This window comes from Rhinatrema bivittatum, chromosome 3 (assembly GCF_901001135.1).
Source record: "Rhinatrema bivittatum chromosome 3, aRhiBiv1.1, whole genome shotgun sequence".
Lineage (NCBI taxonomy): Eukaryota > Metazoa > Chordata > Amphibia > Gymnophiona > Rhinatrematidae > Rhinatrema > Rhinatrema bivittatum.
In genome coordinates, this window is record NC_042617.1 from 170,770,521 (window position 1) to 170,795,558 (window position 25,038).

At 43.8% G+C, this 25,038-nt stretch overlaps 1 protein-coding gene across 3 annotated transcripts in view; it reads right to left on the reverse strand.

Annotated features, from left to right (window-relative positions):
• The window catches only part of PSEN2 (presenilin 2), a 126,989-nt gene that overhangs the window by 77,668 nt on the left and 24,283 nt on the right, over positions 1–25,038 (reverse strand). For 2 of the 3 annotated variants that reach the window (XM_029593939.1, XM_029593938.1), the window contains one exon: positions 14,147–14,310. The exons of the other annotated variant lie outside the window; for it this stretch is intronic. In XM_029593939.1, coding sequence (XP_029449799.1) covers positions 14,147–14,278 — 132 coding nt within the window. In that variant the 5' untranslated portion in view covers positions 14,279–14,310. The remainder of the gene's footprint in view (positions 1–14,146; positions 14,311–25,038) is intronic. 3 annotated transcript variants of the gene reach the window in all.

Here is a 25,038-nt window from a genome sequence, read left to right on the forward strand (position 1 = left end):
CCTTGAGGCACATCCAGTCATTGGGCTGGAGAAGGAAGAATAATGCCCAGGGACAGCATCCTGAATTTCTCTTGATAGAGGTATGGATTGAGTTTGTGAACATCTAAAATTTTTTATTTATTTTATTTATTTATTTATTTTATTTTATATACCGGCAACCGTTTGCACATCGTGCCGGTTTACAAGTAACTTATAACAAGGAATATATAGGCGAGGCCTTTACAAAGAACAATATGTAACACAGTAACAAAGCAGATAACTAATAACTTGGGGAAGGAGGGATAGATACAACAAGGGGGGGGTGGGGGAGGGAGAGAACAGATACATAAGGATAAGATATATACATGGATTTGAGGAGCAGATGGTATGTACACTGGTTATATATGGAATTATATAAGTGCAGATAAAAACAGACATTATTTTAAAGTAAGGGTTGAATGAAGTGTTTGAAGTTCTTAGAGGGAAAGGGGGTTAAGTGTAGGGTGTGGATCCTGGAGGGGATTAAAGGATTTTAGGGGGGTATTGGTGAGAGATGAAGGTAGGGTGAGAGTGTTAGAAGGTGGTGAAAAGGATTGGGGGTATGCTTGGAGGAAGAGCCAGGTTTTGAGATTCTTTTTGAAAGTGGGAGTGGAGGTTTCTGTGCGTAGGTGAAGAGGCATTGAATTCCAAAGGGAGGGGCCTGCAAGGGAAAGGGCTCTATTGGTGGTGGAAATGAGTCTTGTGGATTTTATGGAAGGAGGAATAAGGGTTGCTTGGAGTGATGAACGGGTAGGTCTAGTGGAGGTACGAGGAAGGAAAGGTGGGTTTAGCCAGTTGTAATGCTCGTTGGTGATACTTTTGTGGATGAGGGTAAGCGTCTTGTAAATAATTCGTGAGTGAATGGGAAGCCAGTGGAGATCAATGAGGGTGGGGGTAATGTGGTCTTTTTTTTTTACATTAGTGAGGATACGAGCGGTAGCGTTTTGAAGGAGTTGGAGAGGTTTGATGTGGGTGGCAGGGAGTCCAAGAAGGAGAGAGTTACAGTAGTCAATTTTAGAGAAAATTAAGGATTGGAGTACAGTACGGAAGTCAGAGAAGTAGAGAAGGGGTTTGAGTTTTTTGAGGGTTTGGAGTTTGAAATAGCAACTGCTAAGGATGGATTTGATGTATGGTTTGAAGGTAAGTTGGTTATCAAGTATGATACCAAGGTTTCTTGTGTTAGAAAGCAAATTGGGGGAATGGAGAGTGGAGGGAATGGGTATGGATGCATGTTTAGAGGAGATGAGGAGGAGTTCGGTTTTTTGTGGGTTGAGGGCTAGGTGCATGTCAGTGAGGAGCTGGTTTATGGAGGTGAGAATAGTGTTCCATTTTTGGATTGCGATGAGTACAGAGTTTGTGAAGGGGATGAGGATTTGCACATCATCCGCGTAGATGAAGTGTGTAATACCAAGGTTGGAGAGGAGGTTTGTAAGGGGGGAGCATGTAAATGTTAAATAAGGTGGAGGAAAGGGAGGAACCTTGAGGAACGCCACAGTCGAGATTGACAGGGGGGGATGTAAAGTTGTCAGTGAGGACTGTGTAGGTACGGTTTTGGAGGAAGGACTTAATCCAAGAAAGAGCAGTACCTGAGATTCCTATACTAATGAGGGTGTTGATGAGGATGTTATGATTTACGGTGTCAAAGGCAGCGGAGATGTCCAGCATGGCAATGAGATAGGAGTTGCCGGCATCCATTCCTTTGATGAGGGTATCAGTAAGGGAAAGAAGTAGGGATTCAGTACTGAGGTGTTTTCGGAATCCATATTGTGTAGGTGGGAGAATGTTGGATTGTTCTAGGTGGTCAGAGAGACGGTGGTTTACTAATTTCTCCATGACTTTGGAGAGGAAAGGGAGATTGGAGATAGGACAGAGGTTGGATAGGTTGGAGGGATCAAGGGAGGGTTTTTTTAGAATGGGTTTGACCACAGCTTGTTTGAGGGAGTTCGGGACCAGGCCATGTTCCAGGGAACAGTTCACCATTTTGGAGAGTGGAGTGGCTATTGTTTTAGGGATAGCGAGTAGTAGTTTAGTAGGTATGGTTTCCGAGGGGTGGGAGGAAGGTCTCATCTTTTTTAAAATGTTCTCTATTTCTAGAGATGAGGAGGGTTCAAAGGAAGAGAGGAGGGTGTGTGTAGGAGGGGTAGGAGGGATTATGTTGTTGGTGTTGTGGGAATTTTTGGTATTGGGGGTAAACTAGGCAGTGATGTTGGATATTTTGTTTTTAAAGAAGAGGGCGATTTCATTACATCGGGTCTGTGTGATGGGGACTTGGGGTGAAGACACGTTGGGTTTGGTCAGATTTGAGACTAGGGTGAATAGTGCTTTCGGGTTGAATTGGAGGTGGTGAATTTTCTTGGCATAGTATTCTTTTTTGGTTGTTTGAATGGCGTTTCTATATGCATGCATGAGTTGGTAATAAACGGTCTTTGTGGCAGGGGAGGGGTGTTTACGCCAGTGTCTTTCAGCTGCTCTAAGTTGGATTTTTTGGGTTTTGAGTGTTTGGGTGTACCAGGGTTTTTTGGATGAAGTGGTTTGTGTGATTGTTTTTTGGATGATAGGGCATAAGTTGTTGGCTATGTTTTGGGTGGTTTCTGCCCAGGAGGATATAGCACTATCTGCTGTCTCCAGGTCAATGTGATTTGGAATGTTGGAGCACGCCATTTCAAGAGTGTCAATGGGGCAGGTTTTACGAAGTTGGAAGGATTTGGGTTGAGGAGGAGAGGGGGTGGGTGGGGGTGGTAGAGAGAGGGTAGTACTGATGATGGAGTGGTCAGACCAGGGAACTGGGAGGCATGTGGGGGTGTGGATGACATTGATGAGTGAGTTAGTGAAAATAAGGTCAAGGGTGTGACCTGCTTTGTGGGTTGGGGAGTGAATCAGTTGGGTGAAGCCCATTGCATCTAGGGATGAGATGAAGGCTTCGCATGTAGGGGATTGTGGAGAGGAGTCGACGTGGAGGTTAAAGTCGCCAAGGAGTATTGTAGGGATGTCAGGGGAGAGGGAGATGGTGAGGAATTCGACGAGGGGGGAGGGGTCTTTTTCTAGTAGACCAGGAGGGGTATAGATAAGGCAGATTTGTAGGGATTGAGATTTGAAAAAACCTACTTTGTATTGATTGGGAATATTGCAGGTTTGTGATGTGAGCTTGAATTCTTTTTTGGCTATGAGGAGTAGGCCGCCACCTCTTTTCTTTTTACGGGGGATAGAGAAAATGTCATAGGTTTCCGCAGGAAGTTGGTTAATGAGGGGGGTGTCACAGGGTTTAAACCAGGTTTCGGTTAATGCGAAAATTTCTGGTTTGGACTCAGTTAAAATATCGTGGAGAAGGTGCGTTTTTTGTTTCAGTGATTGGGCGTTAATGAGTAGAAGAGAGATGAGTGAGAGGGTGAGGGCTTGCGAGGTGGGGGATATGGGGATGGGGGGTCAGGCGTCTTTTTTGGGTGTTGTGGGGACTGTATGAGGGGAGGAATATTTTTGAGGGGTGTCTGTATAGATAATTGGGGGGGCAGGGGCTAGCGTGTGGAGGCATTGTTGGGGAGGGTGGCAAATTGTGAAAAGTAGATACCGAGAAGCAGTTGAAGAGGTTAATGCTATTATATAAGGTTAATGCAGTTGAAAAGAGTAATGTACATTGACAAGGTAATGCAATTGTATAGAGTAGGCTGGCATTTAGGTAGATTAGGTTATGAGATGTATATATTGTACAGTATTATACACTGAGACAGTAATGTGAAAGACACACACTTACGTATGATAGGCTTGGTGAGAAAGTATAGTGTTCTGGATGAATTATCTAGAGGAGGGAGGAGATTTGCCAACAGTCCATGTGGTGCATTTCGTGAGCGTGGTTTTCCTGGGGCAGGTTCTTGTCTCCGAGATGGCAGGTGGAGGGGCTCCTGGCAAGGCACTCTTGGTATTAGTTCATTTGCTGGGTACAAATTGGGAGGTATATTGGGGTGCTGCTCGAGGTGAATCGAAGGGGCGAAACAAAGGGGCAGGCCCCTTTGTCGCGCTCCTTCGTGCGCGCGACGCCCGGCGCGCGACGCCTGGGAGGGGGGTGGTTTAAAAACCCCGCCGGTCGCGCCTCTGACGTCACCGCTGCGCCGTCTTGGTGGGCGGTTCTTTTTTGTGTTGCTGGCGGTGCGGGCGAGGGCTCGTGGCCGGGATCGAGGCCGGCTGGAGGAGGATCGAAGGCCCGGATCGAGGTCGGCTGGATGCTGTAGGCAAGGGCTCGTGGCCCTGCTTGGGGTCGGCAGGAGGAGGAGGTTCGCGGCGTTGCAGGTAAAAGGAGCTGCTGGACGACGGTGAGAGGGCCGGCGATCGGCGAGGGAGCACGATCGGGGTGAGCGGAACAGGAGGCCTTACCCCGACGGGCTCCAGCGCCGGTTGCGCAGGCCAAGTTCACCGCTGGGTTCCCTCTGAAGCGCCGGAGAAGCAAGAGGAGTGAGTCGGGGAGAGCGGCGGTTTAAAAACCCCGCCGGTCGCGCCTCTGACGTCACCGCTGCGCCGTCTTGGTGGGCGGTTCTTTTTTGTGTTGCTGGCGATGCGGGCGAGGGCTCGTGGCCGGGATCGAGGCCGGCTGGAGGAGGATCGAAGGCCCGGATCGAGGTCGGCTGGATGCTGTAGGCAAGGGCTCGTGGCCCTGCTTGTGGTCGGCAGGAGGAGGAGGTTCGCGGCGTTGCAGGTAAAAGGAGCTGCTGGACGACGGTGAGAGGGCCGGCGATCGGCGAGGGAGCACGATCGGGGTGAGCGGAACAGGAGGCCTTACCCCGACGGGCTCCAGCGCCGGTTGCGCAGGCCAAGTTCACCGCTGGGTTCCCTCTGAAGCGCCGGAGAAGCAAGAGGGAACCCAGCGGTGAACCCAGAGGGTCGCAGATCCCCTGTTTTCTTCGGTATGAGGAAATATTAGGAATAGAACCCCTGGTTGTAGAAATAAGATAGAGACTTCCTGGATGGCAACCTGGTAAATGAGCTTGCAGACCTTATGGTTCAACAATTCCACCTGTGAGGGATCGGTGGGTGGGACTGCAATGTAGGGAATTGGACGGTCGTGTGAAAAATTTGAGACAACAGCCATGCTCCACTATGCTCAAAACCCAAATCGTTGACTATTTGCTTCCAGGTGGACAAAAATGCTTGGATTCTTCCTCCCCACCACCACACTTCCAGAAATCAGTCCTGGGCCGGGGAAGGTCAAAAAATGGATGCCCCTTTATCAGCTGTTGAAGCTGCTTTTGCTGATGACGTTCCCTCGGGCGACCTCGTGCAGGAGGCCCCTATTGCTGCTGTCTAGTGTGTGGGAGGGGTAGAAGCTGGTAGTGTGTGTATGGTCAGTATGATTTCCTGCTGTAGTACTGCCTCTTGTAGGAGAAGTATGGTCACCTCATAGCAGTTTGAGCTTCTGGGGTCGTTGACCATGACTGCACCGCTACATTCTGTTCTTTGATTTGGGATACTGTTTCTCTCAGTTTCTTACTGAAGAGATTGTTCCCCAGGCAGGGCAGTGGCGCACAGTTGCTGCCGGCGCGCGGCCAAAGCCGCATGCGCCAAAGGGGCAAGCAGCTTTGCAAGAAATATATATTTTCTTTTAAGAAGTCCACCTCATCCATGCAACATCTCGGCCCCCACAAGGAAGAACTGTGTAAAGTGGTTTTGTTTACAGCAGAGTCTATTGGTCTAATTATCCTGGACTTTGTTCTTTCTTTCTTGAATAAATATGCCTCATAAAAGGAAAGGCAAAGTGAGGTTCTTCCCCTCAGAATCCTCACTCCCATTAGACCAACAAGTCATCACAGACTTTGCTGTATCTATGTTGCATCCGTTGGTGCTAGACGGCTTCGCTCTGTTTGCCTCACCTTGCTCACGGCTCCTCCCGCTTACCTAGGAAAGATGGCTACTGCTGCGTCTACAAGCTGACCTCTCCAGCGTCCCCAGAACGGCTATGGTGCAGCCTCCCACCATGCTCCTCCCAGGTACCTACTAGGGTGCACGCGCGTCACCGACGTTTTTATTCCAACCTTGGCGCGAACATAGAGGGTGTTCCCCCTTGCTGACGTCATGCCATCGTTAGCTCACAGAGTTAGTAAGGACTCGAATCCGTTCCCATCTACGTTACTCTGCCACTTCCATGCTGCCGCTGGAAGCTCTCTCTCTGGTCTTCGGGGTAACTGCCAACCTGGGTACCGGCTCCTCAGGGGCCCTCTGCTTTATTTCAGGTGCCTTACAGGGAACAAGTACTCGCTCCTCGAGGGCCTGCTCTCCCTGCCTCGGTGCCTGCATTATCTTCTACAACCTGGTGGAATCGCATACCTACAGCAAACACCTAGTGAGTACTCTAACTCTCAGTCTGTCTCATCCACAGTGCTACCTAGCTGGGAAACCTGCTTCGGAACCTTCGTGTACCAACGGGGTGAGAAGGGCTCCCTCTGCAGAGGTCCCTGAGACTGCTACTATCAGACTAACTCACTACTGCCACCTCTGGTGGTACTCTTCAAGCTGTATAATAAAGAACTAACTGTGTTTGTGCATTTTGAGTCTAGCCTAGTACTGTGGCTCCTCACGAGGCTCCTCCCTGTGGGTGTGGTCATCTGCCACAGTACCCAAGGATCCACCCAAACACCACTTAACCATAACAATCTATCCCTGATTCGATGCGGGTAAGCCTCTCTGGCGGAAGGGAGGAGTGCAGTTTTCGCCTGAGGAAGTTTCTCTTACGCCGCCAGATCCTAGGACACCGTTGCTGAATTTGCCTGGAAGTGGTACCGCTGCTTGGGGGAAATTGGATGTTTCTGTCAGTCCTCTGGAGGAGGGAAGCAGAGGATCAATCCAGGCTGGAGGATCTGAGGAAATTCCTTCACTGGTATTAATCCCAGTGAATAAAGGAGTAACAGGGGGAGCTTAGTCATCAGTTTCCCTTGAAAAAAAAGGAACCTCCCCTTGAAACTGAATCTCCTGGAATTCCAACTATATCAGATCTCCCTACTATTATGATCAGACCAGCGGTGGTGACTTTAGACTCACTCTGGGATCTGACTGCTGGTCTCCTACAGGTTTTCAAGGAACAATCCCAGCGACTGGAGACAGTTTCAACGAAGTTAGATGTAGTAACTATGGATCATCAAAAGATTTTGTCAGAATATTCTACTATGCAAATGATGGGAACTGATATTAAAAATTTACAGATAGTTAATGCCTCAATAATTCGAGAGCGAATAAATACTATTAGAAGAATTGAATCTTTGGAAAATCATTCTCAATGTTTAAATTTAAGGCTTATCAATTTTCCTAAGGTTTTAGGATTACCTATATCAGCCCTAGTAAGGAAATATTTTGTGGATATATTAAAAATTCCTTTGGAAAAAATTCCAGTGTTACTAAATGTATGTTTCTTCCATTTCAAAAGAAAAAAGAATGACGACACCTTCTAATATAACAGAGATAGCCAATTTGATAGCTTTCTTAGAAAGTTCTACAGAGGGGGTGCTTGAGAGAGCTACATTTCTGTTATCTTTTCTTTCCTTCCAAGATTTAAATTTAGTAATGAAGCACTACTTTCAGTACTTAAATATTTCCTTCTATGGTGGCCAAGTTCGGATGTACCATCATTTTGCTAAAACAACGCAAGATCGTCGTAAGGCTTTCTTAAGTATGAAACAAGAAGTATTTGATTGTGGTGCAACATTTCTTTAAGATATCCTTGTAAGTGCGTTCTAAAAATTGGTAATACATCAGACTAACTAATGTACTTTCAAATAGAAGACCTCTCTCTTGCCCTACACTTACGGGCTGAGTGAGGCATAATTTATACAAACAGTCCAGAAGAAATAAAGAAGTACATAGCTGAGTTAGTCGTCCTGCTTCTTATTCCCCCAAATGGAGACTGAGAGGTTAAAAAGGCATTCCTAGGTAATCCACACAAATCCATGCGAAGCCAGGCAAAGCCTGGCAAGCTGCGTGCCCCTTAGGCGCGTACGCGGCTTTGGTGACGTGCTGCTGACGGCCCACTCTTGTAGGACCGCTTCCGGGGTCCCGCCCTCGGCGTTGTAGATGGCACAGCTGTTGGATACTGTCGGGGCACTGAGCAGAGCTCATACCTCCGGATTCCTCCAGCAGGAAAGTAAATTAGATAATCCTTTCTCCTCTCAATGCCCACATCAGAAGGGAAGCCATAAAACTGGGTGAAATGTCACTTGAAGGTCTGCAGGAAGGCACTGCAAACCTTCGTGACTTGGAGATCTCATTGTCCCCGGACTATAGAGCACCCCCCTGAGAATCCTGCAATGTCAAGATCTGAACCAATTGAGGTCATCTTGTCGCCTCCTGGGAAAAGTGGCGTCTTGGAAGGTGGACTGGGAACAACTTTGGTTCCATGTGCAGGGCAAACTAGTATGTCTAGTGTACCAGAGGGGAAGGTTATAGAGGGATCATTGTTGACCCAAGGATTTGGTTTAAATGGGGAGAATTCTGAAATACCAATTGTGAGACCACTTGTTTTTTCTTTGGAAGTTATCTGGGAAACGCTAGTTGTTTTAAATAAAAATGTTTTCTTGCAACTGAATCCCATAGTTAAAAATATAGAAAAACTGGAATTTAAAATTAATAAGGTAATTACTGAGGATACATTGAGAGATCAGGCTATTGAGAATAATTCTGTGGAATTGGAAAAGTTAAGAAATCAAAATGAGCTAATTATGAAAGAAAATCAGTACCCGTCTAGAAAAGTGGAAAATCAAGTAAGAAGTAGAAGCTTAAGGCTGGTAAACTTTCCGAAGGTGCCAGCTTTATCAGCTAAAGAAATGTGGAATAAATTTGCCTTAGAATTTCTCAAAATTCTACAGCAAGCTCTTCCTCCTTTAACCCAGGTATACTATATTCCTTCATGGAAAATTACATCTGAAAAGGAACAAGTATATCAATCTATAATGCCATTAAACATCACTGAAATTTTAGAATCCACCAGCTTAGAAATGGCTTAACCAGCCACAATGGTAATCTCTTTTCTATTAAATTCAGATAAAGAGTGGGTTCAGAAGCTATTCTTTAGGAATATTAAGGAGACATTTTGTCAGTTGGCGGTAAGAATGTTTCCAGATGTTACCAAGGAAACTCAAAAGAGGAGGAAAGAATTTCTCAACTTAAGGCCAAAATTATTGCAAATGGGTGCCTTATATAAATTAAAATTTCCATGTAAATGTTGCATTGTATACCAAAGTGTTAAGCATTGTTTCTTTCAGCCCTCGCATTTGATAAAATGTATAACAGATAAAGTGAGCAAAACTTGGGAGTTACAACCCCTCAGTAAGAGTTGTAAAACAGGAAAACCTAGTTAGACCATCTGTTATTTCCTAATGTCTTTCTAATGAATGTTATGCCTTTGAAATATTTCTTATTCATATTCCCCCACCTTTTGAGGACGTAGAAAAGCATGGTGCATGATCTTTATTTCTTAAAATTAATATTCTATGATTTTGTTTATGAAATATATGGCCATATATCTGTATCAAGGAATTCTTGATTGTTATTTTGAAAATCTGAGAAATAAAAAATTAAAAAAAAAAAGAAATTGGTAATACTTTCATTTTCCTTAGTCCAGATCAGCTGCGTAATTTCTTGGAGGCCAAAAAGGGCCCTCAGCCCTAATAATACAGAGTAATTCCTAGGTATAAAGTAAATTAAGGGGGAAATTGTTTAAAACTACTGTTTTCTTCATTATTCTAGTTTATGTATAATCTCCTCAAAAAATTTTTAATTCTCCCTTGCTCTGGAAATGATGTGTGTACTCAGTATTGAGATAGATAAGTGCTTTGTTTTTCTTTCTGATAATAGAATAACTTTCCTTTTGTAATGGATCTCTTAAGCTTACTGTACAAAGAATTATATTGCTTTGTATATTTTCTATGAAAAATTGATAAAAAAAAAAAAAACCACCCACATCTGTAATACTGCTTATGAAAAATGTTGAAAAGAACCAGCCCATAGTCTGATCCCTGCAGGACACCACTAGTAATTCCTCTGCATGAACGCCATTTATCATTACCCTTTATCACTTCCAAGTCAATTTCTAACCAAGTCGGTCACTTGAGGGCTCATACCAATGGCGCTCAATTTTTTTTTTTTTTTTTTAAATAAGTCGCCATGTGGAACCATGTCAAAGGCCGTATTGAAATCCACTTTCTTCTTGCTTTTACTTAGGTTCATGATCCTGCTGAAAAGTGAATCTTCTCCCCAGTCTCAGGCCTATAGCAGACGAACAGGTATTTCTCCAGGATGTGCCTGTACTTTGCACCATCCATCTTTCCCTCAATCTTCATAAAAGTCTCCCTGTCCCCACAACATAATGCTGCCTCCACCATATTTTAGTGTAGGGATGATGTTAGCAGGGTGATGTGCTGCGTTTGTTTTATGCCACACATACCACTTAGCATTGAGACCAAAAATTCCACTTTGTTTCATCAGACCACAAAACCTCTTAAATGCATACAGTGTCCCCTAAGTGGGTTGTTTTTTTTTTGGTTTTTTTTTTTGCAAAATCCATGCAGTACATCATATGGCTTTTCTTCAGGACTGGCTTTCTTCTTGTAATACAATACAGGCCATGTTTATCAAGCACCCTTAAAATTGTTGAACAGTCTTTAAAAGATAATCTTAGGCCTCAGTGATCTTCTACAGCAGTTTCCTTAACCTACAGCTACTGACTTTGGAGGGACGGCCTGATTGCGGCAGTGTCTTGGTGGTGCTGGACTCTTTCCACTTGACAATGATGGACTTGCCAGTGCCCTAGGGATATTCCAACACACTGAAATTTTTTTTTATAGCTGTCCCCCAGTCTGTACCTTTGAATAATGCTATCCCAGAGTTTTTTTTGGCAGTTCCTGTTTCGGCATGTTTTGATCTTTGCTTCAAATGTACTTAATACACTAGAAACAGCTTGATTCTTAATCCCAAAGTATTTTAATCAGCTCAACTACTGTAGCTAGACAAAGGTGGGCTTTATTTAACTTATTAGGGGCCTTAAGGTGATTTTTTTGAATCTGATATAATTTTAGTTTGCTATGATAAAGGATGTGAAGACTTTTTATTCTTACTTTTTGAATGATTCTATAATTATTCTTTCATGAGGAAAGCATAGAATATGTTATACTGATCAATGAAACTCCCACTTTAATACATTTTTGATTTGAATTTTTTAGACAGCAGAACGTGAAAAATGCATAGAAGCATGAAAGCTTTTACAAGGCACTAATTTGTACTGCCAAGTTTTTATGACAAATGTACTCATCCCTGCCACCTGAATACTGCAACTATTATCCTCTATAGAATGGGATCAGATACATTCAGTATGAATCATTCATCACAATCAATCTAAAAAAATCAGACCCAAAAAGCAAAACACCTGCTACATTGGCTACTACCACAAGCTCAAAAAATTTGTGAAGGAACTCAATGTAAAATGACAAAAATACCAGCATTTACAGTGTGAGATTTAAACATGCTATATTTCAAATATTGTATATTGCATAGAGTTGGGGGGGGGGGAGGTTAATTGTTACATTCCTTCAAGGAATTAGGCTATAATGGAGAAATTACTTACCTGATAATTTTGTTTTCCTTAGTGTAGACAGATGGACTCAGGACCAATGGGTATAGTGCTCTTCTGCTAGCAGATGGGAGACTGAATCATATATATCCCTGCAGTAACCTTAGCTCCTCAGTATTCTCTTCGAAAAACCATTGTGGATATATCTTTGATTAAACTTGATTAAAACTTGAACTGATTTAACAAAATTTCCAAACTGGAGACCACCAGTGCACTCAACCAATTAACGCCGACACGGACAAACCGTGGGTGTCTTGAACTAGGGGTAGACCGCGGCTTACCCGTATTTGCTTAGTCTTAAGGTTTGCTATCTGAGGTTCTTCTTTCCTGGGGCAGCCGTGGGCGGGATGCTGAGTTCATCTGTCTACACTAAGGAAAACGAAATTATCAGGTAAGTAATGTCTCCATTTCCTAGCGAGTAGCCAGATGGCCTCAGGACCAATGGGATTTATTTTTATTTATTTATTTCGAAGTTTTTTATATACCGCGGCACGTTAGTATATACAAAAGCTACGTTAGTATGTACAAAAGCTACTCCCGGACAGAGCGGGAGGCAGCCCATGGCCCACTTAATTCTGCCCTTGTGAAGGCTGCGTCTTCTCGGGCTTGAACATCCAGGCGGTAGAACCTGGAGAAAGTGTGTAGGGAGGACCTCGTTGCTGCCCGACAGATCTCGGTGGGCGACAGTAGCTTGCTTTCTGCCCAGGAAACTGCCTCCCCACTGCAGTGCAATACAGTGAGCCAGTCGTGGGAGGCCGCTCTGCCTCCCCATCCCCTGTGCAGTTGAAAGAATGGGTCGTGGGAAGCCTCCACACCAAACACGAAAGGAGTCAGACTTGGGATGCGGTGCAGCCAGTGCTCAACTGCACTGCACCAGAGCTCTCTACCCAGGGACTAAGGGGGCAACAATGCCTGATCTGGTAGCAGAAGGGAGTGTTAAAGTTGTCTGTTGGAAAAAGAGGGAGTTGTCCTTGGGAGGGTAGCTCCATCGTTGCCAGTCTCGGACCTGGAGTCATCTTTTTCACCGGAGCCAAGTCGGGCTCCTCCTCAAACCCCCCCCCCCCCGTGGGAGAGGCTGACGTCAAAAGCCTGCTCCCATCGCATGGAGATGAGGAAGACCTTTCAGCAGTAGTGACATTGAGAGGGGCCAGCATGGAGGTACATGCAGAGGGAGCAGACCGCCGGATGAAAGCTGGTTCCTTGTTGAATATATCACCAATAACATCAAAGGCTGGACGAGTTACTGTACCGGACTCGGAGGTAATAATAGTTTCCTTAACAAAACCTCCAAATATAATGTTAGATATAATTTGGGAAGCAATTACAAAGCTTTCAAATTAAGTTTCTCAATTTGTTTCTCAGCAACGTGACCTGGTTAATACTGTTAAGACCTCGAGGATTCAAATGTCTGATGTTAAAATGCAGGTGGAAGCTTTGGAGTCTAAGGGGACAGTTATGCAGAAATCTGTTGATACTATATCGGCTGGACATTTGTTCCTGCAGAACAAAATGGAAAATTTGGCGAACAATGTATGGCGGTGTAACCTTAGGATATTAAATTTTCCTAAGAAAACGTTTACAACACCTGTTGAGATACTTTGCCGATACTTCTCTGAAATATTATCTATCAAAGAAAACCTGCTCCCACTGATTTCTAAACATATTATTTGCCTAATAAAATATCACTACAAGACGACAACAGGCCTGCAGATACAAACACTGTTCCAGTTGATATATCGCATCTATCCTCTTTTTTTTTGTTTTTAGAGAGCTCAAAGGAAGAAGTAACAACATCTTCAACTCTAATTGCTACTTATGCTCTGGATTCAGACCGGGACTTTGTCTTAAAAATGTTTTTTCGAAATAGAGATTATAATGTTTTTAGGACATACAATTAGAATGTTCCCGGATGCTGTTAATGGGCCCTGCAGTACTTAATTTGGGCGCTATTGTTTGGCCATATTTCCCATGTAAATGTGTTATTAAGCACGCTGGGGTTAAATATGTTTTCTTTGACCCATCTCAGCTGAATTCTTTTTTGAATGATAGAACTGGAGAGGATCCAGCTCCCATTGTAACTGGCTCCTAATATTTTGTTCCGACAATAGGATTTAGATAGCCCACAGGTTGGCAGGAGGTGGCTGTTTACTTATGCTTTAAAATTTTCTTCACTGAATTTCACTGGAACACCCTCTGTAGTAGTGGTCTAAAAAGGTATTATTGGGATTAAATTATACTTTGTTGGTTATTTTCTTCTGCTCCAATTGTATGAGTCCCTGTATACCATTTCTTGTCAAGTGATTTAACTTAACTGTTTAAAAAATGATAAAGAATTAAAAAAAAAAGAGTGAGGCTTCCTATCACTGTGCATTCTGTATTTGTGGCTTTTATGTGGAAGGTTGGTCACCCCTGACCTATGCCCACTGTACTTGTGATAGGATTCTGTCCTTTGTTTGTTAATTTTTTATTTGATTTGATTTATATTCCACCTTTCAGGCACTTCAAAGCAAATTACATTCAGGTAAAACGTACCCTGTATGTTGGCTCTCCTGCTTCTCCTGGTGCCTGCAGTCCATCCCGGTAAGAGCCCACGGGAGGGCTACCTGCCGAAATTAGAGATGTCCTCTCGTTGCACGCTTCTTCCTCACTGTCTGAAGTATCCATGAAGTCATGAACCAATCACCAGATAGCAGAACCTTAAAAAACAAGGGAAATCACATTTTTTGCCAAAGTTTATATATTTCACACATGACATTATGATGGCTCTTTGCCAACAAGATAGCCAACCAGTTGCATATGCAAAACTGGTAAATATGAACAAACAAACAAAAAAACCCACTCACACAAGCAGTGTATTTTACAATGGGAGGAAATCCTTGTCATTACACAAACATGACATCTAATGGCTTCACAATACACCAACATTTTCACTGCTAACTTAGAACAATGCTTCCTCAACTCCTACATCCACAAGCTACTCGTCTACCCAAGATTCATAGGTGAGATCATCATCTAGACCCACAATCTTGAAGTCCTTAAGGAATTCCACCAGGAATTCAATAAACTCCACCCCACCATCAACCTAAGCATAGAACAGTCTATACAGCAAGTCTACTTCCTGGATACCAGTGTCCAATTACATGAGAGACACTTAAGGACCACATTATATTGGAAACCCACTGACTGTAATACATACCTCTAGCTTCTACCCACCCCCTACCACCAGGTCCACTATCTACAGCCAAGCTTTACAGTATAATTGCATCTGTTCTGACCTTTCAGAGAGGGACTCCCATCTGAAGAAATTACAATAGACCTTTTTGGGATTACAATACCCAACAAAAAAAGATAAGAAAACAAATCAAGAAAGACAAATACACAGGAGCATTCTGCTACTGGATCATCCCAAGAGAGAAACAGAACATCTCCAGTTGACAGCTGAAAGCACTGCAGCGTATCAAGGAGCTACATCCCATCCTGGACAATGATACTGCCCTCTCACAGGTCTTAGATGGCAAGCCTATCCTGGTTAAATTGACAGTCCCCCAACCTCAGATACTCACCAGCAACCACAAATTGTGCAACAATGACACCAACTCAGGAACCAGACCTTGTCAGAAAACAAGATGCCAACTTTGCCCCCATATTAAACCAGGCAACACCATCACAGGACCCAGCATCACCTACAACACTCATTCATCTGCTCTTTTTCCAATGTAACATATGCCTTCACCTGCCAGAAATGCCCTCTGTTGTCTACATAGGACAAATAGGTAAATCGCTAAGGAAAAAAATAAATGGACATAAATCTGACATTAGAACTAGCAACATACAGAAACCATGAGGAGAACATTTCAACCTTCCAGGACATTCTCTATCTGCCCTTAAGGTTGCCAAACTCCTATAAAGGAACTTCAAAGGAACACTCCAGCGTGAAATTCCAGAACTGGAACTCATAAAATAAAAATTATAACCCTATGTCTGAACAGACAATGGCTTCACAGCACACTATAGGCCTCTATGGACTTAACTATTCACAGATCATCCTGTCTTTTCCCCACTTACCTCAGCTGTCAGTGGGTTGAACTATAATCCCACTAACACATTCTTTCCACACCCTGCCCTACCTTATTCAGTGTCTTCTCTGTGCTCTGTATCTTCCTCCCCCCCTCGTTTTCATACATATTTACCCACTTCCTGTACTATACTTCATGCATCTGACGAAGTGGACTCTGGTCCTTAAAAGCTCATGGTCTATAAGATGCCACCTGCCTCTGTCATTTTTGCTATATCAGATTAATACGGCTACCCCTCTGAAGATCTAGGGCCAAAGACATTACAGTGTGGCCCCAGACAGAACTATACCTGAGATAAGTTGGCTAGACCAGGGGAGGGGGCAGGGGAAGAGGCTAAAAATGGGGAAAACCCAGCAAGCAATTTCTAAATAAAAGCTGATGGCTATATGGCCTGTTCTAAATGAACTAGAAGACCAAAAGAAGGAAACTGCTAGGTCAGTCAGAGCCATCACCTCCTACCTCCCCAATGAACACAGGAATTATTGTAAACATTAAGAATCATTCCTGTTCAAGCAGGAATAAAAACTGTTCAAGTCAGACATTTTACTTGGCTTTGCTATGCTCACCATGTGTATAATAGTACAATGAAGTTAGTGTATCAGCCCACTGCTGATGCCTATCAAACTATATTTATAATTTAAAAAAAATAGGTACTATTTACACACAATGGTATTCATTGTGTTCTAAGTATGACATCCAAAGCAAGACTAGAGAAATGTGGTTACATTTAAGGAAAATGTAGCAAAAGCGTGACTTGGTCATACTGTGGGTCAGCAGCTGGAAAGCTAAGCTTCAACTCTGAAGCTGAGACGAGCGGGACATTTGTTTTACTGACTTTACACCTACTGCCAGAGTATGGAGGTTCAAGATTCCTCCGGACCACTGGACAAGAGTTTGCAACATACATTTTAACTTGCAAACACCACATTTCACGCCATTGGGACCCGTACTTTTCAAGATAGAAATACGACGAGTGAGGTGATCAAATTTGCAGATGACACAAAATTGTTCAGAGTAGTTAAATCACAAGCGGATTGTGATAAATTGCAGGAAGACCTTGTGAGACTGGAAAATTGAGCATCCAAATGGCAGATGAAATTTAATGTGGATAAGTGCAAAGTGATGCATATAGGGAAAAATAACCCAAGCTATAGTTACACAATGTTAGCTCCTAATATGGAACCTACCACCCAAGAAAGATCTAGGCGTCATAGTGGATAACACATTGAAATCGTCGGTTCAGTGTGCTGCGGCAGTCAAAAAAGCAAACAATGTTGGGAATTATTAGAAAGGGAATGGTGAATAAAACGGAAAATGTCATAGTGCCTCTGTATCGCTCCATGGTAAGACCGCAGCTTGAATACTGTGTACTATTCTGGTCGTCTCATCTCAAAAAAAGATATAGTTGCGATGGAGAAGGTACAGAGAAGGGAAACCAAAATGATAAAGGGGATGGAACAGACACTTAATGCTGCCTAGATGCTATGATAACACAACGAGGTAGCCCATGATTGAGTTTATCTTATTCTGACTCTCTCGAGCGGTTGCTGCTCCTGGTCAGGTCTTCCACTCTATTCATCTAAATGTTCTCTATCAGGTCATAGGACTACGTTATATCACCATTCTCATCTTCTGTCCCTGGCCCCCCCCCCCCCTCCTCCTAAAGGATCTCTCCCCGCCCTTTTTCTACACAATATACTTCCCCTCCACTTTTATAACTTGAAAACTCCTTTAGGTAGTTCTCGGGGCTAATGCCTATAACAGATTTCAGCTCGGAGTGATTTATTCAAGTTGTTGTACTCACATAGGGGTAGATTTTCATACAGGGCGCCCTCGCGTACTTTTGTAGGCGCATCAGGCGCAAACAAAAGTACGCTGGATTTTAGTAGAGCCGCGCGTATCTGCTAAAATCCTGGATCGGCGCGCGCAAGGCTACCGATTTAGTGTAGATGGCGCACGCCGAGCCGCGCAGCCTACCTCTGTTCCCTCCGAGGCCGCTCCGAAATCGGAGCGGCCTCGGAGGGAATTCGCTAACGCCCTCCCCTCACCTTCCCCTCCCTTCCTCTACCTAACCCACCCCCCTACCCTGTCTAAACCCCCCCTACCTTTGTTGGGGATTTATGCCTCCCAGAGGGAGAAGTAAATCCCCGCGCGCCTAGACGCAACCCGGGGGCAGTTCCGGGGGGCGCGGCCACGCCCCTGGCCCGCCCCGGGCCGAAGCCACGCCCCCGGACCGCCCCCGAAACGCCGCCGACAAGCCCCGAAAACGCCGTGCCGATCGGCCCTGCCCCCCCCGACACGCCCCCCTCGACAAACCCCGGGACTTACGCGAGTCCCGGGGCTCTGCGCGCGCCGGCAGGCCTATGTAAAATAGGCGCACCAGCGCGCAAGGCCCTGCTCGCGTAAATCCAGGCGGATTTACGCGAGCAGGGCTCTTAAAATCCGCCCCATACCACATATTCCGTAATAATACATGTTGACCCGTTTCTTGTTCCCCTATTAAAGATACTGTGCTCAATTGTTTTGTTTTTTTTGTAACTGTACTATGATACCGAGTTCTAATGTTTCTTGTAACTATACTATGTTCAATTTGTACTTTGTTCTATTGTTCTATATAAAGCCCCCCCTTTTTTTGGGCGTTTCACTGTCTTATGTAAACCGGAGTGATTTGTATTTCATACAAGAACCTCGGTATATAAAAATTAAAAATAAATAAATAAACAAACAGCTCCCCTATGAGGAAAGACTAAAGAGGTTAGGACTTTTCAGCTTGGAGAAGAGACGAATGAGGGGGGATATGATAGAGGTGTTTAAAATGAGAACGGGTAAATATGAATCCGTTATTTACTCTTTCGGATAATAAAAGGACTAGGGGGCACTTCATGAAGTTAGCATGTGGCACATTTAAAACTAATCGGAGTACTGCATGGGGATAAAAGTTTGAGGTCGTCATACATCACTATGTACAAGAGTCTTGTATAGCGTTTTCTTGATGTGTTTATTGTTACATGGGGTTCACCTGTTTTTTTTGGACTACTCAATAAATATATTGAACATAAAACTAAATCGGAGCATGTTCTTATTCACTTAACGCACAATTAAACTCGAATTTGTTGCCAGAGGATGTGGTTAATGCAGTTACAGGCCGATACAGTACAGTGTGCTCCGGTTGAGCGCACTGTTAGCCCAGGTTTGGACGCGCGTTTTCGACGTGCTAGCTTTACCCCTTATACAGTAAGGGGTAATAGTGCGTCGAAAACGCATGTCCAACTCCCCCAAAACTAATAGGGCCATCAACATGCAAATGCATGTTGATGGCCCTATTAGTTATTCCCACGCAATACAGAAAGTAACGCCTGCCCAAAGGCTGGCGTTAATTTCTGCCGGTGCCTGGGAAGTGTACAAAAAAGCAGAAAAAACTGCTTTTCTGTACATCCTCCGACTTAATATCATAGTAATATTAAGTCGGAGGCCCCAAAAGTAAAAAAAAGTAAAAATTAAAAATCGGCCCGCGGGTCGGAAGACGGACGCTCAATTATGCCAGCGTCCGTTTTCCGAACCCGTGGCTGTCAGCGGGTTTGAGAACAGACTCCGGCAAAATTGAGCGTCGGCTGTCAAACCCGCTGACAGCCGCCGCTCCTGTCAAAAAGGAGGCGCTAGGGACGCACTAGTGTCCCTAGCACCTCCTTTTACCGCGGGCCCTAATTTGCATAGGCCACCCTCCTGAATCATGCGCCCAGGAGAGTGGCCCGCGCGTTTTTCTGTATCGGCCTGTTAGTGTAGCTGTGTTTAAAGAAGGATTGACTAAGTTCTTGGAGGAGAAGTCCATTACCTGCTATTAAGTTGCCTTAGAAAATAGCCACTGCTATTACTGTTAACAGTAACATGGGATAGATTTAGTTTTTGGGTACTTGCCAGGTTCTTATGGCCTGGATTGGCCACTGTTGGAAACAGGATGCTGGGCTTGATGGACCCTTGGTCTGACCCAGAATGGCACGTTCTTATGTTACTTTCTCCAATTAAATACAATCTTTGCCAAAGGCTACAGGAAAACATACAGGGATCTGAAATGAAAGAGTGAGTCCTCCTTAGGCATCTTTGCTTATTTTTGTGCATTTAAATTTCCAGCCTCAAATGACTCTTCCCACAATATAACAACGCATTTATCTGACCACATTATCTGCCAATGCAGTGGGTCGTGTGTGGGCCGAGGAGGTGGTCGGTTATGGCTAGAAAGTGTGAGAAAGAGGATATTCTAGATTAGAAATATATCACATAAGTGGTAATCATCTGTGTCAAATTTGGGGGGGGGGGGGCAATGGGGCCTGCCCCAACCAAAATCTGGCCCTTCCTACAGAATCGCTGCTGGAGATCAGAAGCCAGGACAGATGGGCAGCAAAATTGCCGTATCCTCCATCTCTAAGCCCAACTGCTACTTTGAACCGCACAAGACTCTGTACAGCCACACAGTTCAAAGCAGCAGCCGGGCCAGGCAGCAGAGGAGGACCACCACTCTCTTCTTCCTACATAATGGGTGGGGGGATGAAGGAGAGGGAGGGTGTATAGGGAGAGGGGATCAGAGCTTGGTCCCTCCTCCCAACCAGAATGGCTTTCCACTGTCTCTGTATTTGTTTATAACCTAAAAAAGTACATTTATCTCAAAAAATAGAAATTAAAAGTGTCATACAAAGTAATGTTGGGAGAGTACAGTATGAAAACAGGAAATTCCACTGCAAAGATGAACTTTACTGGCTGGCTCCACAGTTAGGTCAATCCAGTCTCAGATTCACTCCCCTTCAGATCCTGTGGAGCCAGGGCTTGCCATGACAGTAGTCTGCTCAGGTCCACAAAGGAAAGGAAGGCAGGCAGGCAAGCAGCTACTATGGCAAATAACTGGCAGCAGGTCGGCACTTCAGAGGGAATGCCCCTCTAGCCATCATTCTGGAGATGGCCCCCCTGGGCATAGTGTTTGGAGAGTGGGGAATAAACATGGGGGCATGAAAGGGAAGAAAGCCCCAAAAAAATAACCCAAACAGAAAAGTTTACAAGATTAAAGTTCTATTGAATAATTCTGAGAAAACAGACACTCAGCAACCACCACACAGTGCTATCTAGGACTTCATGTGACTTACTCTCAACTAGAAGTGTCCCACCAAACCAAGGCTTTGGACTTTCAACCACTGTCCTACTCCCCTCAGTAAGATCTGCCACTCTCACACACTGCTACCCTAGGCTCCCTGTAACGAGAGACTTACACCACACTGCAGTCGTACACCCTTTGGCTGTCCTGCCTCACTTAGGGCTGGCATTCAGATTCTCCCTACAGACCCTCAGTGAAATCTAACCTTGTTGAGTTGTGACGGTTTCCCCCTCTTGATGCTGGGATTTTTATCTCCATTTCTTTAATGGATACATGCTAAAGGTGTAAAAACTTGACATTGAATATTCTTAAGGTTCAAGTATTAAATACAAAAGGAGGCAGGAAATAAGTTGGATGCATTGTATGAGGTTAGACACAATGATTATCCAGGATAGCCAGGAGTAAAAATAAAAAAAAACAAACAAAAAAAAAAAGTCTGAAAGAGTTAGGTTTATAGATGCCTTATCATCTAAACTGGTTACAACTTTAAGAATCAGGCAATTTATATAAGCAGGAACTGCAGTGGGTGGCCCTTCAGGAAGCACAACTGGCACATCTTTCCTTATAGCCAGGACAGCCAGGCACCTTAGCATAAACCCTTCTGAACAAGCTTAAGCACAGGCTATTTCAGAAACAGCTCCATAACCCAATCTTTTAGATTCAGATTAAGTGTATTATCACTTACAGAAATCTAAGCAATTAACAAATTACATACACAATTTAAAAAAAACAAAACAAAAATCAGAGAAAAATATGAGCCATAGTCTTCAAACAGAAGCCAGACAGATCTCTATAAATGTTTAATCAAAGGTTTGCTTAAATAAATGAGTTTTTAACATTGATCTGAAAGTCTTTGAATCTTCTGTCAAACGCAATGCCACCGGAAGGGAATTCCAAATATTGGGGGCTGCCAAGGGAAATGCAGACTCTCTAGTTTCCGCCAGTCGTGCCTGTCTTACAGAAGGACAGTCCAAAGGTCCTCTCTGAGACGACCTAAGAGATCAAGTTTGGTTATAAATTCTCAGTAGGGCATTTGCCCAGGGAAGCGAAAGTTTAGCTTCAACAATTTGTGGATCATCACTGAAATTTTAAAGATGATCTGGTAAGACACAATGTTGGTCCATAATGACCGGAGTGCTGTATTTTCATCTGCCTTTACCTTCCAGCCTAGCTGAAAAAAACCCCAAAAAAACCCCCCACACCTTGGAGAAGAACTGTCATTTCAGGGCTGGAAACATCCTGGGTGCAAAAAGCCAATTTAGGTTTGCTGCAAGGAAAAGGAGGACAGAGAAACATCTATAAATACATTTCAAACACACATTTGGAATTTGTCCTAAGGCTGGCTTTTGCTTTCCAGAAAGACTCAGACAATTGCCTCTTTCACACTTGAAGGGACTGACTGTATAAGTTGAATGTACTTCCAAAACACCTCTGAACATGTAATGAGCAAAACGTATTTGTGACATGACCATTAAGTCTTACATAATACACCATCTTCTCCACCTATGAACTATCAACTCAACTACAAAACTCAAGAAGCCCCGCTTAAGAACTTTTTTCCAATATTATAACTATCACCTTTCCTATTGATTCTACCATTGTTAACAAATTTTTCAACTATTACACCCTCTGTAGAAACCCTGATGCTAATTTTCCCAACTTTTTTGATTATTGTAAACCATTATGATGGTGAAACCAAACGATGGTATACAAAAACATGTTAAATAAATAAGAACGTAAGATATGCCATACTGGGTCAGACCAAGGGTCCATCAAGCCCAGCATCCTGTCTCCAACAGTGGCCAATCCAAGTCACAAGTACCCAAACATTAAAATAGACCTCAAGCTACTATTTCTTATTGATTAATAGCAGTTTATGGCTTTTTTTTCTAGGAACATATTCAAACCTTTTTTAAACAGTTATACTAACTGCCATAACCACATCCTCTGGCAATAAATTCCAGAGCTTAACTATGAGCTGAGTGAAAAAGAATTATCTTCCAATTGTTTTAAATGAGCTACTTGCTAACTTCAGGGAGTGCCCCCTGGTCCTTCTGAGAGAGTAAATAACCAATTTATATTAACCTTTCATGATTTTGAAGACTTCTATCATATCCCCTTCTCAGTCATCTCTTCTCCAAACTGAACAGTCCTAACTTCTTTAGCCTTTCCTCATAGGGGAGCTGGCTGTGCATGTGACACACAGACGTGCCCTGCTTCACAAGCACAGTTTTTTGTTTTTTAAAGCTGAAGACTCTGTTCAGCTTCCTACAGCCGAGTTAACCTCCCAATAGGCCCAGCAATACCATACGAAAACACTCAGAGCTATTAAGCCCATCTGCATGTCCAGATCTGAAATACACATAATCAAAAAAACCCAGCTCTGACTATTGGCAGATACTCCTAGTTTAACACAAAACCAGCTCATGGCAGCACTAGCCACAGCAGTTGCACAGATCTCTATAATTATATGAAAAAGCGTACCCACTAAGATCTCTGCATTTAGAATTTATTTCAGATAGAAGGACTACCTATGCTCTCTCCTCCACCAAGTTTATATATATATTTTTTTCGATCCAGCATTTTCCTCAGATTCCATTGCACTTCAAGCTCAGCTGGAACCAGGATTGAGATCTGGCATCATGAAATTTCATTTACAATTACCTGGGGATTCCCCCCCTCCCCTATTTTGTCTTGTCTTATCTCCTTCTCTCTCACTTCCTTCCCCTCCAAACACCCCCCCCCCCCGGTAGTCTGGTCATTATAGCAATGGTAATGGTCCTGGGCTCCTTTTGGAAATCTGCAATTACAGTCTCTAAATCCGGCCACTAGGTGTCACCCTTTAACAATAGCCAAGATTCCCTCCCCCCAGGGGGCTCTGAAAGCAGCATCCTCAGCCGATCTGTGAGCTAACCAGGGACCTTCCACACGAGCCACCAAGCCGGTGCCTCCACCTTTATTTTTCTCTTAATTTTCAGATTATATAAATATTCCAATTTTGATACATTAGAACACATGAGAGCCTTTCTGAATGAAGGCACTGCAGAGAAAAACACAAAAGAGGGCCACTGCATGCAGGTGTTTGCAAGGCCTTGCTGCTTTTATCCATAATCTCTGGTCTAACAGCAAAATGCATAAAGGAAAATGTGTGTTCTTCCCTCTGGTGACTCATCTAAAGCAGGAGATACTGAATATCTTACTAGCCCCTCTGCTAAATTTCTAGTCCAGCCATCTGGGGAAGAGTCATTGATACTGGCAGAGAAGAAAGATTCTTGGCCCAACTATTTGAATTTATTAAAATTTTTAGCCTGCACTCTTCACAGTTAGTGATGTTCTCTGCCTTAAACTAACATATATAAAAGAGAAAAGAAAAGAAAAAAAAAAGAAGTCAACATATTCCTTTGTACTGTTTATTTAAAGTGTATCATATAACTAGTCCTTATCTGCTAAACTAATTCTGTTTAGCATAGTTCCTAAACGGAAAGTTCTCCAAATGCCATCTTGAATAAGTGTGTTTTCAGGGCCTTTTGAAAGGATGCTGCAATCCTTTAAAATTTAAGGGTAGTACAGTAGCTGCAGCTGTGGTTTCCTATGTAAAGCAGCTGGGAGGCACCACCTCTTCCCCTCCCTCCCTACGTCCTCCAGTGAAGAAATGGAGGGACCGATGGCGGGACCGATTCCGGGTCAGTACAGTCAGCAGATCTGCCACCTCTGCTCTAGGCAGCGGTTTTCTATTTGGGCAAAAGCACCTGCTTCCCCAGCTCTTGATACAGAGGATATGGAGGGGGTCTGATCAGCACCCCCATTTTGGCTCCCTTACCTGATTTGCTGGGGAAGGTTTTGGACCAGGGACTGTAGGGGCTGCTTCGAACTCAGATGCTACAGCTGAGAAGAGAAATACTTAAGTGTTCGGAGGTGCATGAAATTAAATAGTGCTTTATACTAGAAAGGCCCTGATCAGCTATCACCCAGCTGAATGCTCAGCAAGGTAATGCAAAGGAGGCAGAAAAGCAGGTAGATTCATAAAGTACCGATCTGACAGCAGCTCCTCAGCAGGTATTTAATAAATAATACTGTTTTGTGTAGAAAAAAAAAAAACTGAACATGTAGGAAAGGTCTTAAATCAAAGACATCTTGCATGTGGATACATTTTCTAAAAAAATAAAAAAAAATAAAAAAAAAAAAAAAAAATTGCAACCTTTTCAGCC